This window comes from Schistocerca piceifrons, chromosome 9, assembly GCF_021461385.2.
Source record: "Schistocerca piceifrons isolate TAMUIC-IGC-003096 chromosome 9, iqSchPice1.1, whole genome shotgun sequence".
In the NCBI taxonomy this organism is placed as follows: domain Eukaryota; kingdom Metazoa; phylum Arthropoda; class Insecta; order Orthoptera; family Acrididae; genus Schistocerca; species Schistocerca piceifrons.
In genome coordinates this window covers 138,128,543-138,151,744 of record NC_060146.1, presented here as the reverse complement: position 1 = coordinate 138,151,744, position 23,202 = coordinate 138,128,543, and the positions used below count along the sequence as shown (strand labels likewise).

The 23,202-nt window shown below is 41.9% G+C and overlaps 2 protein-coding genes across 2 annotated transcripts in view; both read left to right on the top strand.

The window, feature by feature from the left end:
* LOC124717006 (zinc finger protein 239-like) overlaps positions 1-23,202 on the top strand; it is a 303,476-nt gene that overhangs the window by 232,929 nt on the left and 47,345 nt on the right. The gene's annotated exons all lie outside the window — the stretch shown is intronic.
* Positions 12,447-13,621, top strand: LOC124717008 (zinc finger protein 470-like). The gene has a single exon (XM_047243645.1). It carries the CDS (start codon positions 12,582-12,584, stop codon positions 13,527-13,529), a length of 948 nt encoding a protein of 315 aa, XP_047099601.1. The 5' UTR covers positions 12,447-12,581; the 3' UTR covers positions 13,530-13,621.

Genomic DNA, 23,202 nt, shown 5'->3' with positions numbered 1-23,202 from the left:
AGATGCTGAAGAACCTTTCTCCTGCGGGTAAAGGTTTTCTTCTTCGTACATACAATTGCATCTGGATTGAGGGACATGTTCCCGCATGCTGGCGCGAGTCTATTGTTGTCCCGATTCCTAAGCCGGGGAAGGACAAGCACTTGCCTTACAGTTATCGACCTATCTCGCTTACCAGCTGTGTCTGTAAAGTGATGGAGCGAATGGTTAACTCTCGATTGGTTTGGCTGCTCGAGTCTCGACGCCTACTTACCAATGTACAATGTGGATTTCGTAGGCGCCGCTCTGCTGTTGACCATCTGGTTACCTTGTCGACCTTCATTATGAATAACTTCTTGCGGAAGCGCCCGACCGCGGCTGTGTTCTTTGATTTGGAGAAGGCTTACGACACCTGTTGGAAGGCGGGCATTCTCCGCACCATGCATACATGGGGCCTTCGCGGTCGCCTCCCTCTTTTTATTCGTTCCTTTTTAATGGATCGACAGTTCAGGATACGTGTGGGTTCTGTCCTGTCCGACACCTTTCGCCAGGAGAATGGGGTGCCACAGGGCTCAGTTTTGAGCGTCGCTCTCTTCGCCATCGCGATCAATCCAATAATGGATTGCCTCCCAGCTGATGTATCAGGCTCCCTTTTCGTGGACGATTTTACCATCTATTGCAGCGCGCAGTGTACACGTGTCCTGGAGCGCTGTCTTCAGCGTTCTCTTGACCGTCTTTACTCCTGGAGTGTCGCCAATGGCTTCCGTTTTTCTGCCGAGAAGACGGTCTGTATTAACTTCTGGCGCTACAAAGAGTTTCTCCCACCGTCCTTACGACTCGGTCCCGTTGCTCTCCCAATCGTGGAGACAACCAAATTTTTAGGCCTTACATTTGACAGGAAACTTAGCTGGTCTCCACATGTGTCATATTTGGCCGCCCATTGTACCCGTTCTTTAAATGTCCTCCGTGTTCTCAGTGGTCTGTCGTGGGGAGCAGATCGAACCGTCCTACTTCATCTATATCGCTCGATCGTCCGCTCCAAACTGGATTATGGGAGCTTCGTATACTCCTCTGCACGGCCATCCATCTTACGCCACCTCAACTCCATACAACATCGGGGTTTACGACTTGTGATCGGAGCATTTTATACCAGTCCTGTAGAGAGTCTTCATGCTGACGCTGGCGAATTGCCACTCACCTACCGGCGCGATATACTGCTTTGTCGGTATGCCTGTCGGCTACTGTCAATGCCCGACCATCCGTCTTATCGTTCCTTTTTTGACGACTCTCTTGACAGTCAATACGGGTTGTATGTCTCTGCCCTGCTACCCCCTGGAGTTCGCTTTCGTCGCCTCCTTCAACACCTTAATTTTTCACTCCCTGCAACCTTTCTAGTGGGCGAGAGCCGCACGCCACCTTGGCTCCAGGCTCAGGTCCGCGTTCACCTTGACCTCAGCTCGCTCCCAAAAGAGGTCACCCCCGGTTCGGTCTACCACTCCCGTTTTTTGGAACTTCGTTCGAAGTTCATCGACATGACTTTCATTTATACAGATGGCTCTAAGACCAATGACGGGGTCGGGTGTTCCTTTATTGTCGAGGCACAAAGTTTCAAATACCGGCTCCATGGCCATTGTTCGGTCTTCACAGCTGAGCTCTTTGCCCTCTACCAGGCTGTTCTTTACATCTGCCGCCACCGACATTCTGCTTATGTCATCTGCTCCGATTCCCTGAGCGCCATCCAGAGCCTCAGTGATCCGTACCCGGTTCACCCTTTCGTACACCGGATCCAACGCTCTCTTCAGCAGCTGGTGGACGTCGGTTCTCCAGTTAGCTTTATGTGGGTTCCTGGCCATGTCGGTGTCCCTGGGAACGAAGCTGCAGATGCCGCGGCCGAGGCTGCGGTCCTCCAGCCTCGGACAGCTTCTTGTTGCGTCCCTTCGTCCGATTTTAGCAGGCTGATTTGTCGGCGCATCTTATCTCTGTGGCATGCCGATTGGGCTGCACTTACCGACAACAAGCTTCGGGCCTTAAAACCTCTTCCCGTGGCTTGGACGTCCTCCTCACGCCCTTCTCGGCGGGAGGAGGTCGTTTTAGCCCGGTTAAGAATTGGACACTGCCGGTTCAGCCATCGCCATCTGCTGACGGCTGCGCCGGCGCCCTTCTGCCCATGTGGGCACTTGCTGACGGTTAGACACATTTTAATGTCCTGTCCAGATCTTAACACACTGCGCCTCGATCTTAACCTGCCAAATACTTTCGATGCCATTTTAGCGGATGACCCACGAGCAGCTGCTCGTGTTCTTCGTTTTATCAATTTGACAAACCTCGCTAAGGACATTTGATGATGTTGTTTTTTAATCCTATGCCTGTCAGTCTGTATTTTATCGTGTTTTCCCTTTTAGTTGTTGTGGTCAACTTGTGCCTCGCAGTGCATGCTTAGAGTAGTCAGGGCGCTAATGACCATTGAAGTTGTGCGCCCTAAAACCACAAAAAAAAAAAAAAAAAAAAACCTATGAGGCCTATTCGTGTATGTCTGAAATGTTTTCACCACCCACTCATAAGACAACCGCGTGATTTCAGAGCCGGGCGTCGCTGTTCTGGCCTTCACCACGGAGGTGTCAAGAGAAGGGATGAGAGTAGGGCGGGAGGGGGGGGGGGGGGGGAGGTCACGACCTTCCCATCGTGTGACACGTCCACGATGGCTTTGTACAGAAATGTGGCGGAATTTGGCGCCAATCTGACGTCATTAACTCACCTGCACTTCCGAGCTCTGGTCTCTTTTTCACACGTGCCGACACCTCGCTGTTTGAAGCGTCGCAGACCCAGAGGCTAACGTCGCAGGGCGCCACGCTTTTGCACCGCAACAGAGAAAGGCTATAGGCAGCTTTGGGTGATATTTCAAACTTATGCCTCGCAATGGGGGACAATTATGGGGTTTCGGAAAAGTGATCCGTTAATTCTTCTGCACAGTGGATATTGACGAATTTAAGATAACGTTCATAAATATATTGAAGAGCCAAAGAAACTGGTACATATGCCTAATATGGTGTACGGCCCCCGCGAGCACGCAGAAGTTCCGCAACATGATGTGGCATCGACTCGACTAATGTCTGAAATAGTGCTGGAGGATACTGGCACCATGAATCCAGTAGAGCTGTCCATAAATCCGTAAGAGTACGAGGAGTGGAGATCTCTTCTGCACAACACGTTGCAAGGCATCCCGGATATGCTCAATAATGATCATGGCTGGGGATTTTGGTGGCCAGCAGAAGTGTTTAAGGTCAGAAGAGTGTTCCTGGAGCTACTCTGTAGCAATTATGGACCTGTGGGGTGTCGCATTGTCCTGCTGGAATTGCCCAAGTCCGTCAGAATGAACAATGGACACGAATGGATGTAGATGATCAGACAGGACGCTTCTGTACATGTCACCTATCAGCGTCTTATCTAGCTGTATTAGAGGTCCACAGACACATGCCCCACACCATTACAGAGCCTCCACTAGCATTAACAGTCCCCTGCTGACATGTAGCGTCATGGATTCATGAGGTTGTCTCCATACCCGTACACTTCCATCCGCTTGATACAGTTCCAATCGAGACTCGTCCGAGCAGGCAACGTGTTTCAAGTGATCAATAGTCCAATGTCAGAGTTGACGGACCCAAATGAGGCGTAAACCCCATCAAGGGTACACGAGTAGGCCTTCGGCTCCGAAAGCCCATATCCATGATGTTTCATTGAATGGTTCGACGGGGACACTTGTTGATGGCCTAGCACTGAAAACTGCAGGAATTTGCGGAGGGGTTGCACTTCTGTCATGTTTAACTATTCTCTTCGGTCGTCGCTGGTTCCGATCTTGCAGTATCTTTTTCTGGTCGCAGCAATGTCGGAGATTTGATGTTTTACCCGGTTCCTGATATTCACGATACAATCCAAATGGTCGTACGGGAAAATCCCAACTTCAGCGCTACCTCGGAGATGCTGTGTTCTGTCGCTCGTGCGCCAACTATAACACCACGTTCAAACTCACTTAAATCTTGATACCCTGCCATTTTAGAAGCAGTAACTGATCTAACAACTGCGCCGGACACGTTTTGTCTTATATAGTCGTTGCCGACTGCAGCGCCATATTCTACCTGTTTAAGTATCTCTGTATTTGAATACGAATGCCTATACCAGTTTCTTTAGCGCTTCAGTGTATAATGGCATGGATAGCACGTGGCTTTTCTGTAATGGTGTTTTTACGATGATAGCTGATAAAGCCAATGCAAAACCCTAGTGGGTTCTATGCAATAAGTAGATAGTAGGACAGCCATAAAATTAAAAGGCCACTTTGAAAATAGTCATGCAAAATTCACTGGAAAAGACATTGCATTCTTCAGACGCAAAGATGTTGCTCTGAAAAATTCACATATGGGTGCATCAGGCTACTTTTCCCAAGTAAGAGAAGCTGGTTGAAGCTTCCTATGGAATCACTCTTCGAATCGCTGAAACGTACTTTGTACCATAGTGCGTTAGTTACTACGAACACATTTGAAATCGTGGTAAAATATTATGCGCTTAATCATACCAATTCATGTGCACCATCCGGTCTGTTCTTTTATATAGCTGAAAGAATATAGATGAAAGACAAAAACAAAATACCAGATAAATAAATAAATAAATAGTAGGGGATCTCATCAAGTCTTGCCTACTAGGTACGGGGAAGCTAGTTCTAAGAGAGCACATGTGGAAAAGGTAAACGAGGTACCTCTTTCTAACAACGTAGTCAGAAGTCGTATCGAGGACACGAGTTTGTTACTCTGAACACGATACTCAACGAAGTAAGATCAGGTCACTTCTTTGGACTGCAGGCAAATGAATCGACAGAGGTTGCGTTGTCTTCACAGCTGCTTGTCAATGTACGATGCGTAAAAAAATAACGACCTGAAAGGGGAATACTTGTTCTCGTAATCACTGGACGGTAATACACAGTGAAGATGTTTTCCCATCAGTGAAGAAGTTGTGGGTAATGGAATCAATATTCTTAAGACTTTTTCTGACAATAAATAATATTCGTCACGAAATTTTCTCCAAATTATTGCTAGTTCTTTTTTAGAGAAATCATTTTTGTTGTCTTAATATAGCCCAAAAAATTCTGCTTTGGCTTGAATTTCGCTATCTGAAAATATTCCTTCATTCTTAAAGCCCAGGTATTTATTACTTATCGATCCTCCATTTCAGGAAAATATTTACTGATCGAATCGATGACTGATTATAAGTGCTACCTCACTTCATGTGACCGTTTTTCACTGTCAGATCTGGGAACATCGAAGTGTTTTCAGTTTCAGACTTGATTGATAAGCTGGAATCTGCGAACAAAAATGGCAACTTTATCTTGCGCTGTCAACATACTCACCATATTTTTTTGCAAGCCAAGGTTACATGTATTTATTTCAAGGAAGAGATCCGCAAGACATGCCATTTTGGAAGTTAATATATTATCTGTTATTTTTACATATAAGTCTTTTTTCTCTTCTGTCCTCGCCCTTGCCAGAAATAATGGAACGTGTTGAAGCTTGAGGATCGTGTGCAACACCTTGCACTGACTAACCTCCTTCATACAAGAAGTTGAAGTTTATTACAACGCTGGAAGATTATTAGTTTCGTAGTGTGTAACAGGCGCCTACCCTTTGTATGTCGTTATATCCTTTTTGTGCTATCAGTGTATGCAGGGTTATCATGACTTGTCAATTGTTGATTACAAACTTATAAAAAGTGGCTGCTGGCACTGTTAGAAATTTTTAGAAGAAAATAAGCTTGTTAGTTACTTGGCGGGGGCGATTTTTGTTTTCCGGGGGTTCCCCCCCCCCCCCCCCCCCCTCCGCCCTGGGCCATCCCCTCAATTCATCACTTCCTGTAGGATCGTGAGCACAACACCCTATCTTCTGCTTGTGGTAGCGGTTTCATTTCGTATCTGGTACTCTCTCTATAACATGCTACTTGTCCTGACAAACGAAAAACGTCGTTTTACATGGTGCAAGGCTCTATAATTGCGGTTTATTCTTCTACTGTTCAAATTACTCAAATGGATATTCTCTTATTCTCGCTTTCAATTATGGCTTGTTTTTACTGACATTCATTCTGAACGGTTCCCACAATAACACCCGCTCCAGGACAGCTTCTGCTGTTAACCGTGGAGATTCTATTGGCACACAGTCATCCGTGCTGTTCAGCGCACTTGTTAGGCATTTTCCCGATGCTACCGTTATTAATGTCTCAGGCGGATACACATCCCTGGTTACCTGTTTTGCAATGACAGCCTTATTCATTCCAGTGGCCGCTATTTCTGTTCGGCACTCTCGGGGTCCTGTTGTTAATGTTGAAACAAGGCACCCTTTTCGCTCCTCTCGACATTCCTTCTTGCATGCCTCTGTTGTGCTTCGACAGTTAATGACTTTCTGTCCATACTCTATCTCGTCTTTCTATATGTTTCTCGCTTCATGTTCAAATCTTTCTCGAAACAGCCTTTCCTTTCCTTTCAATGTGCTGTGCCTTTCGCTCTGCTGCTGAACTGGCCAAGGCGTAGCGTCATGACTACACAAAAACACTGACTACGAGGTGGCCTATACAGATTAGGCTCTAATACGACAAACGATGTTAAGATAATGAATCTTTTTTATAAATTTATATTACATAAATGCGAGAAATTATATTCACATCAGTACATTTGTAGGAAATAACCACCGAATATTATCTGTTCGATAGTAATAAAAAATAGGAAGTACTGAATCTCAGATAATTACGTACAGAGGCACGACTGGAGACAGTGCATTATTTTATGTACAGAAAAATATAACAGTATTACTGATAAAAAGCACAAATTTGTAACACTGAATATTTGCATTAAATAATATCGTAACCCAAGGCCTAAGTGCTACATGCAACCCTCTCGATCAATGGCTATGTTAACCAATCAGTATACAGGGTGAGTCACTAGCCATTGCCACTTAGAATAACTCCGAAGGTATGATAGTACCTGAAAAGTTTGTGGGACAAATATTGCATGGGACAGCGGGGGCCATAATATGACGTTGGTTTTTTGTTGATACGTGAGGGCGCGTCCGAGCTGTGAAGGTCAATTTTTTTTTTTAAATGAGATGCTATAGTTTGGTACTTATTTTCTGATAGCGGCTATCGAGACGAATCCATTGATGTGTAACAGTAAGGTCTTTGGAGGTCAACGAAGGTCAAAAAGGTGGCGTGAACGTCCATTTACAGAAGATGTTCGAAGTGATGACCATTAGTATCAATGCAGCGCTGTAATCTTCTTATCATGGACAGAGTGGTACTCCTTATCACTTGAGTACTTACCGAAGAACATGCTCTGACAATTCTCTCTCATATATCGTGCAGATAGTATATATTGCCGAATACGACGTATCCATCTAACGTGCCATTCGCATGTACACACTATTCGGCGGTTTCGCAATGCAGCACTGATAGGAAAGATAGGACTAGTATCGTCGAATCAAGCGAATATGAATGATGCATTCCTTCGAAGAACAAGTCGACATGCTTCTCTTTTACGGAGAATGCCAACGAAATTCAGTGACAGCTAGAGACTTATACGCTGAAAGATATCCTCAACTTATTCAACCTACACGTCGTACATCTAAATATGACTATGATAAATTGATAACAACTGGATCTTTAACGCATCAGAAACAGATCCGGCAAAGGAGAGTTACTAACGAGGAAATGGAAATTTTTACTCTTGCCACTGTGGTTCGAAATCCTTGTGTCATTTTGCGTCAAATCGCAAGGGACTCTGGCATGAACCAGAGTAGTGTTGTTCGTGTTCTGCATCGCCATAAATATCATCCTAACCATATCAGTCTCCACCAAGAATTAACTGGTAGGGATTGTAAGCGTCGCGTTGAATTCTGCCGGTGGGCTCAACTTCATATTTAGAGGGATGGCACATTTAGTAATTTGATTTTGTTTGCTGACGAGGCTACATTCACGAACCATGGAAATGTTAATTTGCATTACATGCATTACAGGACAGCTGAAAATCCAAGTTGGCTGCTGCAAGTTGCACATCAAAAACATTGGTCGGTGAATTTGTGGTGTGGGATTCTGGAGGAGAAAATTATAGACCCCTATTTCAACGAAGGAAATCTTAATGGTACACCATATTGCTGCCAGAAACATTAGGTCTGTTATTGGAAGAAATACATTTAGGAACAAGGAAAAATGTGGTATCAACACGATGGATGTCCGGAAAATGTTTTGCTGATGGCTAGAAATGAGTAGCAGAGACAATTTCCAAATCTTTGGAATGGACGTGGAGGAGATTTGTCGTGACCGGGTCATTTGCCAGACTTGACGCCTCTGCGTTTTTTCGTGTGGGGATTCGTAAAAGACATTGTTTATAAAGATGTTCCAACTAGACCTGAAGATATGCGAGAGGGAATTGTCAGATCATGTGCTTTGATAAGTGCCGATGTAATAAGGAATACCACTCAATCCATGATAAGAAGATTGCAGCACTGCATTGATACCAATGGTTATCACTTCGAACACCTCCTGTAAATGACGTTCATGCAATCTTTTTGACCTTCAAGGACCTTACTGTTACACATCACTGGATTCGTCTCGATAGCCGTTATCAGAAAATAAATACCAAACTACAGCATCCCATTTAAAAAAACAAAGTTGACTTTCGAATTTCTGAAGCGACCCCACCTATCAACAAAAAACCAACGTCATATTATGTCCCCCATTGTCCCATGCAGCGTTTGTCCATCAAACTTTTCAGCTCCTATCCTACTTTCGGAGTTATTCTTGGTGGCAATAGTTAGTGACTCACCCTGTATATGTGGCAAACCAACAGTAGTACAACTGAGCCATTGAGTGTCACAGGAGATGGAATATAACACTGAAAGACAAGAATTTTATGAAAGTGACCTTGCACATAGCTATCTGTTATAGACTGCAGCGTGAACTGCTGACATGCACAATGTATGTAAAAATACAATAAGCTGATGGCTAATGAGCAATATTTCAGTTGCCTTTGTAATATGTTTGTGAAGTCAATCACATTCGAAGTTCGAAATCCAGAAGCCATAAAATACATATATAATGCACATCTAGCTTAAGGTCTAGGTGTTTCATACATTGCATGCTTCATAGGAAAGCAGTGAATAGGCAAAAGTTACATAAAGTTGTAACCTGAGGTCTGGAGGCTGAATACAAATGGCACTATACATACCGATTAATGAAATACCAGTAAATAATAAAATAGATGTGTAGATGATACTAAGAACATTAGATGTCAATTACAATCTTAAGTAGCCTTACGTCAGTGCATTAGATACAGAAAAAAATTTGCCAACAGATTATAAGCTGAAGGATAACACACCACTAATAGCAACCCTGAAGTTAAGGCAAGATCCAGGAGCTATTAAAAACAATGGATAATCATCCAAATATAGCTCAAGTCTATGTGTTACATGCATAAACCTCTTGTAATAATTCGTGGTCTAGGTGCTTCAAAAATGGACATCCTGTGTTGAGAATTAATATAAAGTTATAATATTTGCATAAAACTGCAACAGAACAACCAACTGCATAGAGTATCAGTACCTACTAATATACATCCACTAATATCCTGCATGAGGTTAGGTGCTTACACCAACAATTTATTGAATAATAAAGCAAAGCTTTATTTTCTGACAGTTACTCGAATCAGTAATGTTTGTAGACACAAGAATACCAAAGTGTGTCAAAATAATCAAGCATATGAAAATATATAGTAGGTTCCCTTAAATCTAAATGCAGGGCAGCATTAAACATGGCTACATTTGAAATCAAATAAAATATTGCTTAAAACACACCGCACTTTAGTTGAAAAAGAATGTTATATTAAAATAGGTCTCAAAGATTTATCAATATTTAACATCATATTCGTAAATAACCTGTGGTGTAAGTGTTACAAATACAACAGATTGTAAATGGCTTGAGGTCTCTCATAAAACCATTATGCAGGCTAAAGTGAGCTTAAAGGTTTGAGATAAAATGGAATATCCACAATGAAATGTACAGTTTAGTTAATTGAAATAACATTCACAAATATTCAAGTAAAATAATTCAGTATTCCATGGTTAAGACATCATATATACGTTCTGCAGCAACAGTAATAACAATATATGAAATCATGTGACACTCTGTACATATTTTCACTGCTACTCTGACTTCTTGTTCTATATGCCTAAATATGGAAAATGCATCTTACAGAAGAGTTGGAAATACACAGTCATAATGAACATGTTGTTAATCGTTTAGTAAATGATTAATTTGAATTTAATCAGAATTATTTTTTAAACATATCTAATGAATTTCTGTAGTGCATTTCAGTCTACTTTTCATCATTTTAAGTGTATTATTTGTTATTGTCCTACCTGTTTTTCAATTTTTTATTGTGGCTTGTTTATTTTAAATGATATGATCTAAATTACTATTTTTAAAATTTACATATAAACATTGCTTAGTTCTTGTTTGCTGTTATGGATTCATGTTTCATCTTATTAGTAAAGTGATGTTTCATGATACCTATACCTTGAGATAACATTTAGTCCTTGCCTCAGACTATGATTACTACTTAGACCTAGGGCTACAGTAGGCACCTAGACTTTGGGCCACAATCAGTACCTAACCCTGGGCTACATATTAAGAGTCCTTATAAATACATAACCTTGGCATATGATAGTACCTAGACCTTGAGCTAAACAGAATCTAGACTTTGGCTATAATATACATTACCCTTTGTGCATATATGACGCATTTTCATATAATTTCCAATCGAGACTCGTCCGAGCAGGCAACGTGTTTCAAGTGATCAATAGTCCAATGTCAGAGTTGACGGACCCAAATGAGGCGTAAACCCCATCAAGGGTACACGAGTAGAAACCACTGTCTAGGATGACTACCTTGTCCCCGGGCATCATCTGTTTGCTGGACTTCATCTTATTTCTTCTTCCAGTGTCATATGTTCCCCTAGTGCTCTCTCAGCAAGAGGGCTGCTTGCTCTCCTGGCTTATGGGTCTGCCACTGGCCTTTGTACTAGTTGTTCAATTAATGCAAAAGGTATTCTCAAAGCTCTCCTATCGTTTTGCGTGACTTTGGGCTGAGTAGGTTCGATAGTCCAAGAAGGGTGCCCCATTCTGATAACTTGTAACATGACAACAACTGAACTCTAATCCAAGACTCACCACACACGCCTGGCCCCAGAAAATGAGATCCATGTCATGTCCTGTCTCACATCCAGTGTGTTGTACAGATTTCAGTTACTTCATGACACTGAGACTGAGCAAAGTTTGTCCAGTTATCTACTGGGCGGGTGCCAACTGAATGTTCTGAAGGAATTACGGAACTAGGTCAGGAAATATATGAACAAAAGGCAATACTTCAACGAGAACAATCTTCAATGCTCATCTGAGGAGAAAGTGAATGAATGACTCGATGAAAGTACACTGCCTTGATTGTATGTTCCCTTAGAGGGAGCCAGAACAATTATTATAAACACAGGACCCAGTGTCAGTAATATGGTTTGAGCAATAAAAAGTGCATGGCTGCTGAAAATGTCATCACTAAACCAAATCCCAGATTGACTTTTCTGTAACCACCCAACGTCATTTAGATAATTCTCTCCTGACCTCAAGATCTACATAGCCTTCTCTTAGCGCCTTCTCTGTTCCATATTCCATCAGTCTGGAAAAGTTTTTATTCACTGCTCCATGATCAAGTTGCCATCATGTACTGTAGTCTGATAAAAGTCGTTTGGTTGTTTTTGTGATGCGTGTTTCTTGGGTGGTAGGATAAGTATGAAAATAGTCTAAGATATTCCAACGTCTCAAAGGAACATCTGAAATTGAGTGTCAGTCACACACTGTAATGTGGGTTGCGAGGTACAGATGTTGATATAGCATTCAAGGTCTGTGTTCCCCATAAGTTATTTTCTTATGTCTGCTGGAGTAAGTATTGGGGTTTGTCTTATCTTGGATGTTTCATTTTTGCAATATTTCGATTGTCAGTTAATTTGTATGCATTTCAAATTTGAGGACTTCTGTCTGACAAATGTACAGCAGTTGGGGTCCAAAAAATGTCACATACCAATGCAGCTATCTCTGTTGCGTTTTCAAAGCACCTTAGAAAATGCTGTTTCATTCATTATTTTGTGCTCCCAATTTATAACCTAGCTCGCTTGCCATACTCTGTTTCATGGGGAACATAGGAAAAAGTAGACAACCTAACATTTGCTAACATAATTTTAATATAATCTTTCATATTTATTGATGTACAGTTTTGACAATATTTTCTGACAGTGTTCTCCACTTTTCTGCAGTACTATCCCTGTGGCTGTGGAGGATGACAGTAGTAATGGGAACAGTGGTGATTTGGTTACCAACATTTCACTGCCTTCAGGAAAAGACACCAGGATTCAATTTAACACCAATCAGGAAGCATGTTGTAGGAATGAAAGTGATACAAGAAGTCTTGAACACAAGTGTGACATCTGCAAAAAGACGTTTGCGCAGTTGGAGGACCTGAAGGAGCACATACACATGAAGAGATGTGAACTTCTTCATTCGTGCAATGTGTGTCACAAAACATTTACAAGGCGTGGCAGTTTGAAGACACACTTTCGTGTGCACACTGGTGAACGCCCATACATCTGTGTCATTTGCGACAAGTCATTCACAAATAGTAGTGCACTGAAGATGCACTCACGGTTGCACACAGGCGAACGTCCTTACATCTGCGACGTTTGCAACAAGACATTCACACAAAGTGCTCATCTGAAGCATCATTCGCAAGTGCACACTGGCGAACGCTCAGACACCTGTGCTATCTGCAACAAGACTTTCACCAAAACTAGTCACCTGAAGATGCACATGCAGTTGCACACTGGTGAACGTCCATATATGTGTAGTATTTGCAACAAGACATTCATAGAAAAAAGTCAACTGAAGCGGCATTCACGGTTGCACACTGGTGACAGTCCCTACATCTGTAACGTTTGCAACAAGACGTTCACAGAAAATAGTCAACTTAAGCGACATTCACGGTTGCACACTGGCAAAAGTCCTTATTTCTGTGACGTTTGTAACAAGACTTTCACGCACAGTAGTACACTAAAGCAACATTTGCAGCTGCACACAGGTGAACGCCCTTACAGCTGTGCCATTTGCAACAAGACTTTCACAAACAATGGCGCATTGAAACAGCATTTGCGGTTGCACAGTGGCGAGCGTCCCTACATATGTACAGTTTGCAATAAGACGTTCACACAAAGTAATCACCTGAAGGAGCATTCACAGTTGCACACCGGCGAACGTGCATACACTTGTGGTATCTGCAACAAGATGTTCACACAAAAAAGTCAACTGAAGAGGCATTCTAAGCGGCACACTGGTGAACGCCCATATGTCTGTGGCGTTTGCAACAAGACATTCGTAGAAAATAGTCAACTGAAGCAGCATTCACGAGTACACACTCGCAAGGCCTCATAGAGCTTTGATCTACATAAGAAGATATTTACGAGGACCGCTACTTGATGCTGACAGCTGTACTCTGACGAAAAGTCATACAACTGCAACACTTGTCAAAAGATCTCCTCACGTAACAGCACCTTAACCACCTCATTTTTCAAACATTAGTATATGCTTATATTTGTCATTCATTTTCGTAGTCATTTGCAGTGAGCCAGAGAGTGGGTAAAATTTCACTTTTTTACACAGGACACATCAGAAGCATTTGAAAATTTGTAACTGCACAGTAGTGAGTTCTACTGGTAATGTAATTATGCCATAAGAAACTGAATAGTAGAACATTCACAAAAAATGTGTACAAGATTACACCTCTAGTACAATTCACATGCACTTTTTTTCTGTAGATTCATGATGAATAGTGGCAAAGTTTTCATTACTGCATCTAAAATACAGGGTATCCTAGAAATGTTGCGACAGGTTTCGAGGGTTTGTAGGAGATCTCTTGACAAACAAATCAAGAATAGGAACCTTGGTCTGGAAATGTCATACAATAATGCTACATAGCGTCAAGGTTACAGGAACTGGTGCCTACCACTAGGCCACCACATTGGCAGCAAATGTGACCTTGTATGCTGAAGGACCATATGCAGAATGTCTCACAGTGTTGTGTGTTATTGAGTGATTGTAACTGATTCCCACGATCGCCAGTTTATTTTTCTCCTGCTTACCGGAAACATCAGGGATTTTAGAGAGTGTGGATGGGAACCCACACCCAACACTGTCATACACTGAGACAACAGAGCATTACATTCATAGGAGACAAAACCTTTCTATGCAGCAATTAACTCAATATTCACCACTGGCGATTATGGCAATCAGTTGCTATCACTGAATAACGAACAACATCGCGAGATGTTCCACCTCTGGTCATACAAAGTCACTTTTGCTGTCAAAGAAATGCCTAATATCCGGTGCCGGCACCTACAACTCTGACGCTCTGTAGCATCATTGTATGACGTTTATAGTCACAAGTTCCTATCCTCGATATGTTCCACGAGACACCCTTTACAACCCCTTGAAGTTTGTTGCAATATTTCTGGGACACCCTGTGTAAAATATAATGGTATGTTGTTTGTTTGCATATATACATCTGCAGTGCTGGTACACACACTGAAATCCCTGGCCACAGTGCTTCCGCACGACACCATAGCAGCCAGAAAAAAGTGAAGCAGCCCATTTCCATTATGTCAGTAGGTCATGCCATTGCGTTTTCACTCCACTAGCACCATGGTATGGTACTTTGACATGGGGATTTCAATGCATACCTTCTTCTTCTTCTTCTTCTTCTTCTTCTTCGTCTAGAGAATTAACTTTTGTAACTCGGCGTTGTTGCGTATTTTCCACACTTCTTCCTCCCTTATTTGACCATATATTTTTCATAGTATTTTCTGCTCAATGGTTCTTAGTGTATTTTTATATTGTTCTGTCAATGTCTGTACCTGTCGCCCACATGTGATAACTGGGCGACTAGGAAGTTATATATTAGCAGTTTTGTTTTCCTTGTAACAAAACTATTACTGAAAAGTTGCACATTTGCAAAGTAAGCCCTGTTTCCTGCTTATATTCTTTCCCTTAGAGCGTTTCCAATGCTGTTATCATTTGTTATTTGGGCTCCCAAGAAGTTAAGAGATGACACTCCTTTGAACCATTTCCCATTGATATTCAAGTCTTTAGGGGTTCTTCTGGTAGCAGATTGTAACATTACCATATATTTTGTATTGTTTTCATTTACTATGAGGCCAATTTTGAAGGCTGCTGTTTTCATCGCCTGGTATGTTTGTTGTAGAGTACTGATATTCCTTCCTACTGTAGCAATGTCATCAGGGTATGCATATATATGGCTAGTTTTCATGAATGTGATGCCTCTTTTGTTAAATTTATTTACTACACAATGCAGAGCAATATTGTATATGACAATGGAGAGACTATCACCTTGCTTCACACCTTTATTAAAGTCAAAGCTTTCACTTGTTCTGCTAAGGACCTTTACTTTTGCTCTTGTCTCTTTCATTGTCATTCTGATTAGTGTTATTAGTTTAGCACATATACCAACTTCTTCCAGAACTCTATATAGTTCTTGCTGGTTTATGCTATCAAAGGCTTGTTTGAAGTCGATGAATAGAAAATGTAGATCTATATTGTATACATAGAACTTTTCCATCATTTGTCTTATCACAAATATTTGATCAGTTGTTTCTCTGTCTGGTCGAAAGCCACACAGATAATTCCTTACTATGTCTTGTGTGCACTTCTGTATCCTTTCGTTTAACATACTTGTGAAGATCTTATAAGCTGTGCTTAGGTGTGTTATTCCTCTATAGTTTTCATATGCTGTTCTATCCCCTTTCTTATAAAGGGGATTATTATTCCAACTTTCCAAATATCTGGCATAGTTTCTGTTTTTCATATATCTGACGTTAATTTTATTACAGCATCACCTCCAGTTTTTAATAATTCATGGATTGTGCTGTCTGCTCCAGGGGCTCCGTTGTTTTTAGATTTGTGCACAACCTGGGAGACCTCTTGTACCTTTGGCTTTCTTTCCTCACTGGCATCGTTGTCTACTTCCAGCTCCTCTCTGTCCTCCTGTGCATCTGTCTCTTCATCTTCTAAGTTGGTGTTTAGTGTATATTTGAAATACTCTGCCCATCTTCCCCCTATCTGTTCTTCCTCCCATATCATTTTCCCATCTTACTGGAACATTCCATTATTTTTGGCTGGAATCTATTCTCCATCTTGCCTACAGCATGATAGTTCTTATATCACTCTGTTCCTTTAACTCTTCTAGTTCTTGAAATTTCCTTTTAGTCCACTCTCTTTTCTTTCTCTTCTCTTTAAGTCTCTATATTGTTCCAATTTATTTTTGTTTTTTCTGTGTAGCACCTTTGTTTCTACCCTGTTCTTTTCCTCTATTGCTGATCTGCAATCTTCATCAAACCGTTCCTGGGTTCTTCTGTGCCTTCTTTTGCGTACTATTCCTTTGCAGCATATTTAATGGCTCTCTCAACCCTGCTCCACGTTTCGTCTACTCCTATTGTGGTCTCTTTATTGTTCAACTTTCTTCTTAGTGTTACTTGGTATTTTTTTACTTCATCAGAGATTTTTAGTTTGTCAGAATTTCATTATTTTTCCTATTCTGTTGCCATTTTTTAGCGACAGTTTCTCTCTTAAGACTAATTTTATCACAAAGTGGTCTGAGTCACAAATTGGTCCTCTGCAGCTCTGTACATCCATAACTGATATGGAGTGGCGTGCAGTCACTAAAATATGGTCAATCTGATTGACTACTCCATTGACTGCCAACTTAAAGGTACGCAGATTGATCCTTTTGTCTTGGAAGCAGGTACTTTTGATAAGCATATCATTCCTTACCGCGAATTGGCATAATAAGTCTTCATGTCGAAGTCTTCATGTCGAAGTCTTCATGTCGAAGTCTTCATGTCGAAGTCTTCATGTCGAAGTCTTCATGTCGTTGTTTTCTTCATGTAGTGAATATTTTCCAGAAGTTCCATATAGATGTTCATTCCTTCCTATTTTTGCATTAGAATATCCTGTTACTGACATCAGCTCATATTTAGGTACCGCACAGCATACTTTTTCCAAGTCTTCATAGAACTGCTCTTTAATTGTATCCTCTTTCTCCTCTGTTGGTGCACGTGCATTCAGTATTGATATATTCCTAAATTTCCCTCTTAGTCTGAGTCTGCACATCCATTCGTTTATGGGTTCAAATTGTAATACGCTTCTCCTAACTTCCCTAGTTATTATAAACCCCATTCCCAGTTGGTCTGTTCTTTCTTCTGGTCCACTGTATGTCAATGAGTACTCAGGTTTATCGGTCTCTCCATTCCTTTGCCATTTTAGTTTCTGTAACCCTACGACACTACATTTAAATTTTAAAATTTTATTAGCTGTTTCTTTCATTTTTCCAGGCTGATGCTTTGCGCTCACATTCCATGAAGATACTGTCAGATCCTTTATTCATTTCCTTTGCTGGGTCGTTATACCTGTTTTCTATCCAGTTTCCGAGGCATCTGTAGGCGTCAGTGTCTACAACTCTTGCGCTCTGTAGCATCATTGCATGATGTTTTCGGTCACAATTTCCAAGTTCTTATCCTCGATATGTTCCTTAAGAGACCCTCGACAACCCCGTGAAGTTTGTTGCAATATTTCTGGGACATCCTGTGTAAAGTATCATAATTAATATGTTGTTTGTTTGCCTGTATATATCTGTAGTGCTGGCACACACTAAAAGCTCTGGCCACAGTGCTTCTGCACACAATTAGAGCAGCTAGAAAAAATGAAGTAGCCCATTTCCACTATATCAGTAGGTTGCGCCAATGTGTTTTCACTCCTCTACCACCAAGCTATGTTACTTTGGCATGGGGATTTCAATGCACACCGCAACTGTATATATCTATATGCATACACACAAATAATTGATTACCTACTTAATTTTTTTGCATTGATAATTAAAATGTTGTTATTACTCCTCATAAGTTCGGCTGAAATTCTGGAATATGGGGAGCTTCTGTGAGCACTTACACAAGGGTAATATTTTTATTGAAATACCTCAACAATCCTCATTATCGACGTAATCTGAGCCTTATACTACTTAAGACTGCATATGAGAGGGGGGGGGGGAGAGACTGAAATCTATGTACAACCTATTTTCTGCATGTGTGTCCATAACACTTTCGAAATAAACACTGTTTAGTTTCAATTAGGTAAGGGTTTGAGAAAATCTGTAATATTTTCTCATTCCATCTTCAAAACAGAGACTAAATATGTGCATAGTTTAGTACATGATTCAGTTCTACTAATTCAATATAGGACCCTGGAAGAGCTGAAGGGAAACTATGTGCAAATTTCTTCATCGACGTAAGAAAGTAGAACTAAGGGAAACACAGTAATTGAAGAATGTGGTGTCGGCTTATCTGACACAATGACACATTGCTGTCTTTTTCATTGAAAGTCTCATGAGCATGAATTTGTAGTGAGTTGTCACTGTCATTGTAAATCAACAGAATAACCTGTCACCATCTTTCCCATGAAAAGTCCCTGTAATATTTAGTGATAGTGAAATGTCATTATCATTGCAGCTCACCCTGAAATTGTGCTTTATGTTGTTACGTAAGAGTGATGCTAAAATTATGTAGAAATTTACTGCTCGTTTTACGTGATGTGGAGATAAGTATGATAAGTGTTATATAAATGTGTACTGCTGCACATTTAGCTGGAAAAGAGGAGTTCATTGTGTATCGAGAGTGTCTGGTACTGATATTTAACTTAATTCTATTGTTTATTTTGTAACATTTCATGTTTTGTGTATATAAACAAAGAACTTATTGTGTGTGTACCTGTATGTGTGTGTGTGTGTGTGTGTTATATTACATTACTATTTAAATAGATTAATGTGTTAAGGACGCTGTTCTTCTTCACATTAAATGATAAGTTGCCATGAACTTTAAATTCTGCCTGGCATTGATAAGAATTATATATGTTGCCTAAGATTCAAAATCTTACTTTCGTGATTCCAGTACTGGAAGAAAAAAATCGAAGAGACTGGTTTTGTTCACAGAATGTCAGTGAGCTATGGAACAAAATGTTCATATAATCTAAGAGAATGTGAAAAACAAAACTAAGTGTTTTATGTTTTGTATCCCTGTACTCACCAAGTATCTAAGTATGTGTTTCCACCTGGTGTATAAATGTATGTACATTTCGATCTTTCAGTGGTATCTTGGTAGATATTTAAGATGTGATACACACTGAGGAGCCGAAGAAACTGCTTAATATCGTGTAGGGACCCCATGAGCACGCAAAAGTGCTGTAACACGACGTGTCATGGACTCGACTAACGTCTGAAGTAGCACTGGAGAGAACAAACACCATGAATCCTGCATGGATGTCCACAAATCCGTAAAGGTACAATGGGGTGGAGATCTCTTCTGCACAGCACTTGCAAAACATCCAAGATATGCTCAATAATGTTCATGACTGGGGAGTTTGCTGGACAGCGCAAGTGTTTGGATTCAGAATGTTCCTGGAGCCACTCTGTAGCAATTCTGGAAGTGTGGGGTGTCGCCTTGTCCTGCTGGAATTGTCGGAATGCACAATGGACATGAATGGATGCAGGTGATCAGACAGGGTGCTTACATACGTGTCACCTGTCAGAGTCGTATCTAGACGTATCAGGGGTCCCCTATCACTCTAACTGCACACACCCCACATCATTACAAAGTCTCCACTAGTTTGAACTGGCCCCTGCTGAGATGCAGGGTCCATGGGTTCATTAGGTTGTCTCCATCACCGTACACGTCTATCTGCTCCATACAATTTGAAACGAGACTTGTCTGCCCAGGCAACATGTTTCCTGTTATCAGCAGTCCAATGTCGGTGTTGACAGGCCCAAGTGAGGCGTAAAGTTTTGTGTCGTGCAGTCATCAATTGTACACGAGTGGGCTTTCGGCTCTGAAAGCCCATAACGATGATGTTTCGTTGAATGGTTTGCATGCTGATGCTTATTGATGGCCCAGCTTTGAAATCTGCAGCAATTTGGGGAAGGGTTGAACTTCAGTCACGTTGAACGATTTTCTTCAGTCGTCGTTGGTCTTGTTCTCGAAGGATCTTTTTTCCGGAATGGTCGAATGGAAAATTCCTACTTCATCGCTACTTCGGAGATGATGTGTCCCATCGCTCGAGCGCCGACTGTTAAGACCACGTTCAGCCTCGCTTAAACCTTGATAACCTGACATTGTGCAGCAGTAACCGATCTAACAATTTCGCCAGACACTTGTTGTCTTTTTCAGGCGTTGTCGACTGCAACGTCGTATTTTGCCTGTTCACATATCTCTGTATTCGAATGCGTGTGCATATACCAGTGTCTTTGGCGCTTCAGTGTATGTCATAAGCATAGCACAATATGTTAATAAGAGACAAAGTAATTAGTATCAAAAATTATTGACACAGTCATATCGTGGTAAATGAGAGATAGCAAACACAGAAAAAATAATTGGATGGTTTTTTCATTTTACCGACACTCTCTCCCTGTCTTGTGTGCGTTCTCAACAGATGCAAACACACAGTTTCCCCGTACACATACTTTTCCCTAAATATAATTGACAGCCAAAAACTGAATATTTGTCATCAGAAGCAAACATTTCAAATAAATTAACATAATTTACTGTATGTCGCCCTCATTCTTTGCAATTAATATTAAGCTGTTGACGGAATTTTTTCATAAACATGACTAAGAAATGGAAAGAGCTACATCATGAAGCACCAGACTGATATGTATCAAATTTCCTGAAATTATTAATCACTTCAAATGTATTACATGATTAAACTTTTCCATGGTTACCAGTTTGGGAAGTGCCCCTCTCTTATATTCCATGTGTCACCAAGATTACTGCGTGGAGGCTGGTGTGAAAGTCTTCTCATCACATATCATCATCTTGCAGAAATCTGCGAGTACATTCGATACTCTGATCTTGGTCGTGACAAAAGTTTTACCTTTCTTGGCATGGCTTGCGACTATTTAGCCTCCCTTTAAAAGTATTATCAAACCAGGCCTTGTGTCATACCAATTATCTCCTTGCATCGTGATTCCAAGAATTTGACAGGTATGCATCTCGAGAACTGCTGCTTCCTACAGCCTTTCACGAATCGTCTGTAGATACCTTGGTGTTGATCTCATAGCCAGAAACAGAAGTGAGACTGATCGTAAGACCAGACATGACAGTGTGATGAAAATCTCGAAGATTCCCTGCTGACATCACTCTGTAGCGCCAGAGGGTTCAGGCATGCCTCTCCTCGCTGACCCTGGCTGGGGTCGATGAACAGGCAGTGGCTTCTGCCTGATGATGCTGGGTTGGCACTCCACATTGCTGAGTGTGGCAGCCCGTGTAGGTCTCAGGTGCTGACGTCAGCAGTGCATCGCGTTATGCTGCAATAACCTCCCGTCCTCTTTGGGAGGAGGCCCCTCAGCTGCTCATATGATTGCAGTGGCGGCGTCAAAAGACTAATGTGTACTGCTTCCCTCAGCATTGTGTATGCTCGACAGGCCCTCATCCTGCTCGTATCACTGCAACAGAGAACGAAGACAGTGGTGTGTGGGGTGCAACTCGTGGGGCCATGTGCAGTAGTTGGCTGGTGACTGGCGTTGGGGTGCCGAGTCCCTCTAGGAACTCAGTGTTGGAATCAGCAGACATGGACGTCAGTTCATCAGGGCTGACACCGAGTCCCGTGAAAGGACTAGTGCAGTCAGCAGGCGAAGCCATGTCGATCCCATTGCTGCAGCTGCCGGAGCTCTTTCGTCTCTCTGTCTGGCTTCGTGGTGGTGCTGCTGCCTTCCGGCAATGACAAGTCACCAATGCCTTATAATACAGACTTATTTATATCCCTCTAGTGCCCATATTTTTTTCCCTAAAACCTGGTGCCTAATCACGTTGGCAAAATGTGAGAGTGACCGTGGTGTGGTGACACTGGCCCACTTGCTACACGGTTATGGCTGTGCAGCGCCGTTTACTGCTGAGCTCGTCTAGCCTTGCTTTAATCCAGTGCTCCGCCTTTTGTTTTAACCAACATGTCAGCACACTTGCAGCACCAATCTGTTAACGCAACACTCTATAGCAATTACATGTTATGTTTCCTTACTTTTGTTAAAGACTAAGGGGACTGATGACCATAGATGTTAAGTCCCATAGTGCTCAGAGCCATTTGTTAAAGACTAATTGATTTCCGACCAAAGACTGGGCCACTACTCTACAGTGCAGTAATATACACTATGTGACCGAAAGTATCCAGACACTCCCAAAAACATACGTTTTTCATTCTAGGTGTATTGTGCTGCCACCTACTGTCAGGTTCTCCGTATCATCGACCTCAGTAGTCATTAGACATCGTGAGAGGGCAGAATGGGGTGCTCCACGGAACTCACAGACTTCGAATGTGGTCAGGTGATTGGCTGTCAATTGTATCATACGTCTGTGCGCGAAATTTCCACTTCCCAAACATCCCTAGGTCCACTGTTTCCGATGTGACAGTGAAGTGAGAACATGAAGAGACATGTACAGCACATAAGCGTACAGGCCGACCTCGTCTGTTGACCGACAGAGACTGCCAACAGTTGAAGAGGCTCGTAATGTGTAATAGGCAGACATGTATCCAGACCATCACACAGGAATTTCAAACTGCATCAGTAATATGACACTTTGGCGAGAGGTGAGAAAACTTGGATTTCATGGTCGAGAGGCTGCTCATAAGCCACACGTCACACCGGTAAACGCCAAACGACACCTCGCTTGGTGTAAGGAGCGTAAACATTGGACGATTGAACAGTGGAAAAACGTTGTGTGGAGTGACGAATCACGGTACACAATGTGGCGATCCGATGGCAGGGTATGGGCATTGCAAATGCCCGGTGAACATCATCTGCCAATGTGTAGTGCCAACAGTAAAATTCGGAGGCTGTGGTGTTGTGGTGTGGTCGTGTTTTTCGTGGAGGGGGCGTCCATCCCTTGTCTTTTGCGTGGCACTACCACAGCACAGACCTACATTGATGTTTTAAGCACCTTCTTACTTCCCACTGTTCAAGAGCAATTCAGGGATGGCGATTGCTACTTTCAACACG

What these genes read in the sequence shown, in the direction of transcription:
- LOC124717008 (XM_047243645.1), top strand. Translation starts at nt 12,582, where the DNA reads ATGAAGAGATGTGAACTTCTTCATTCGTGCAATGTGTGTCACAAAACA.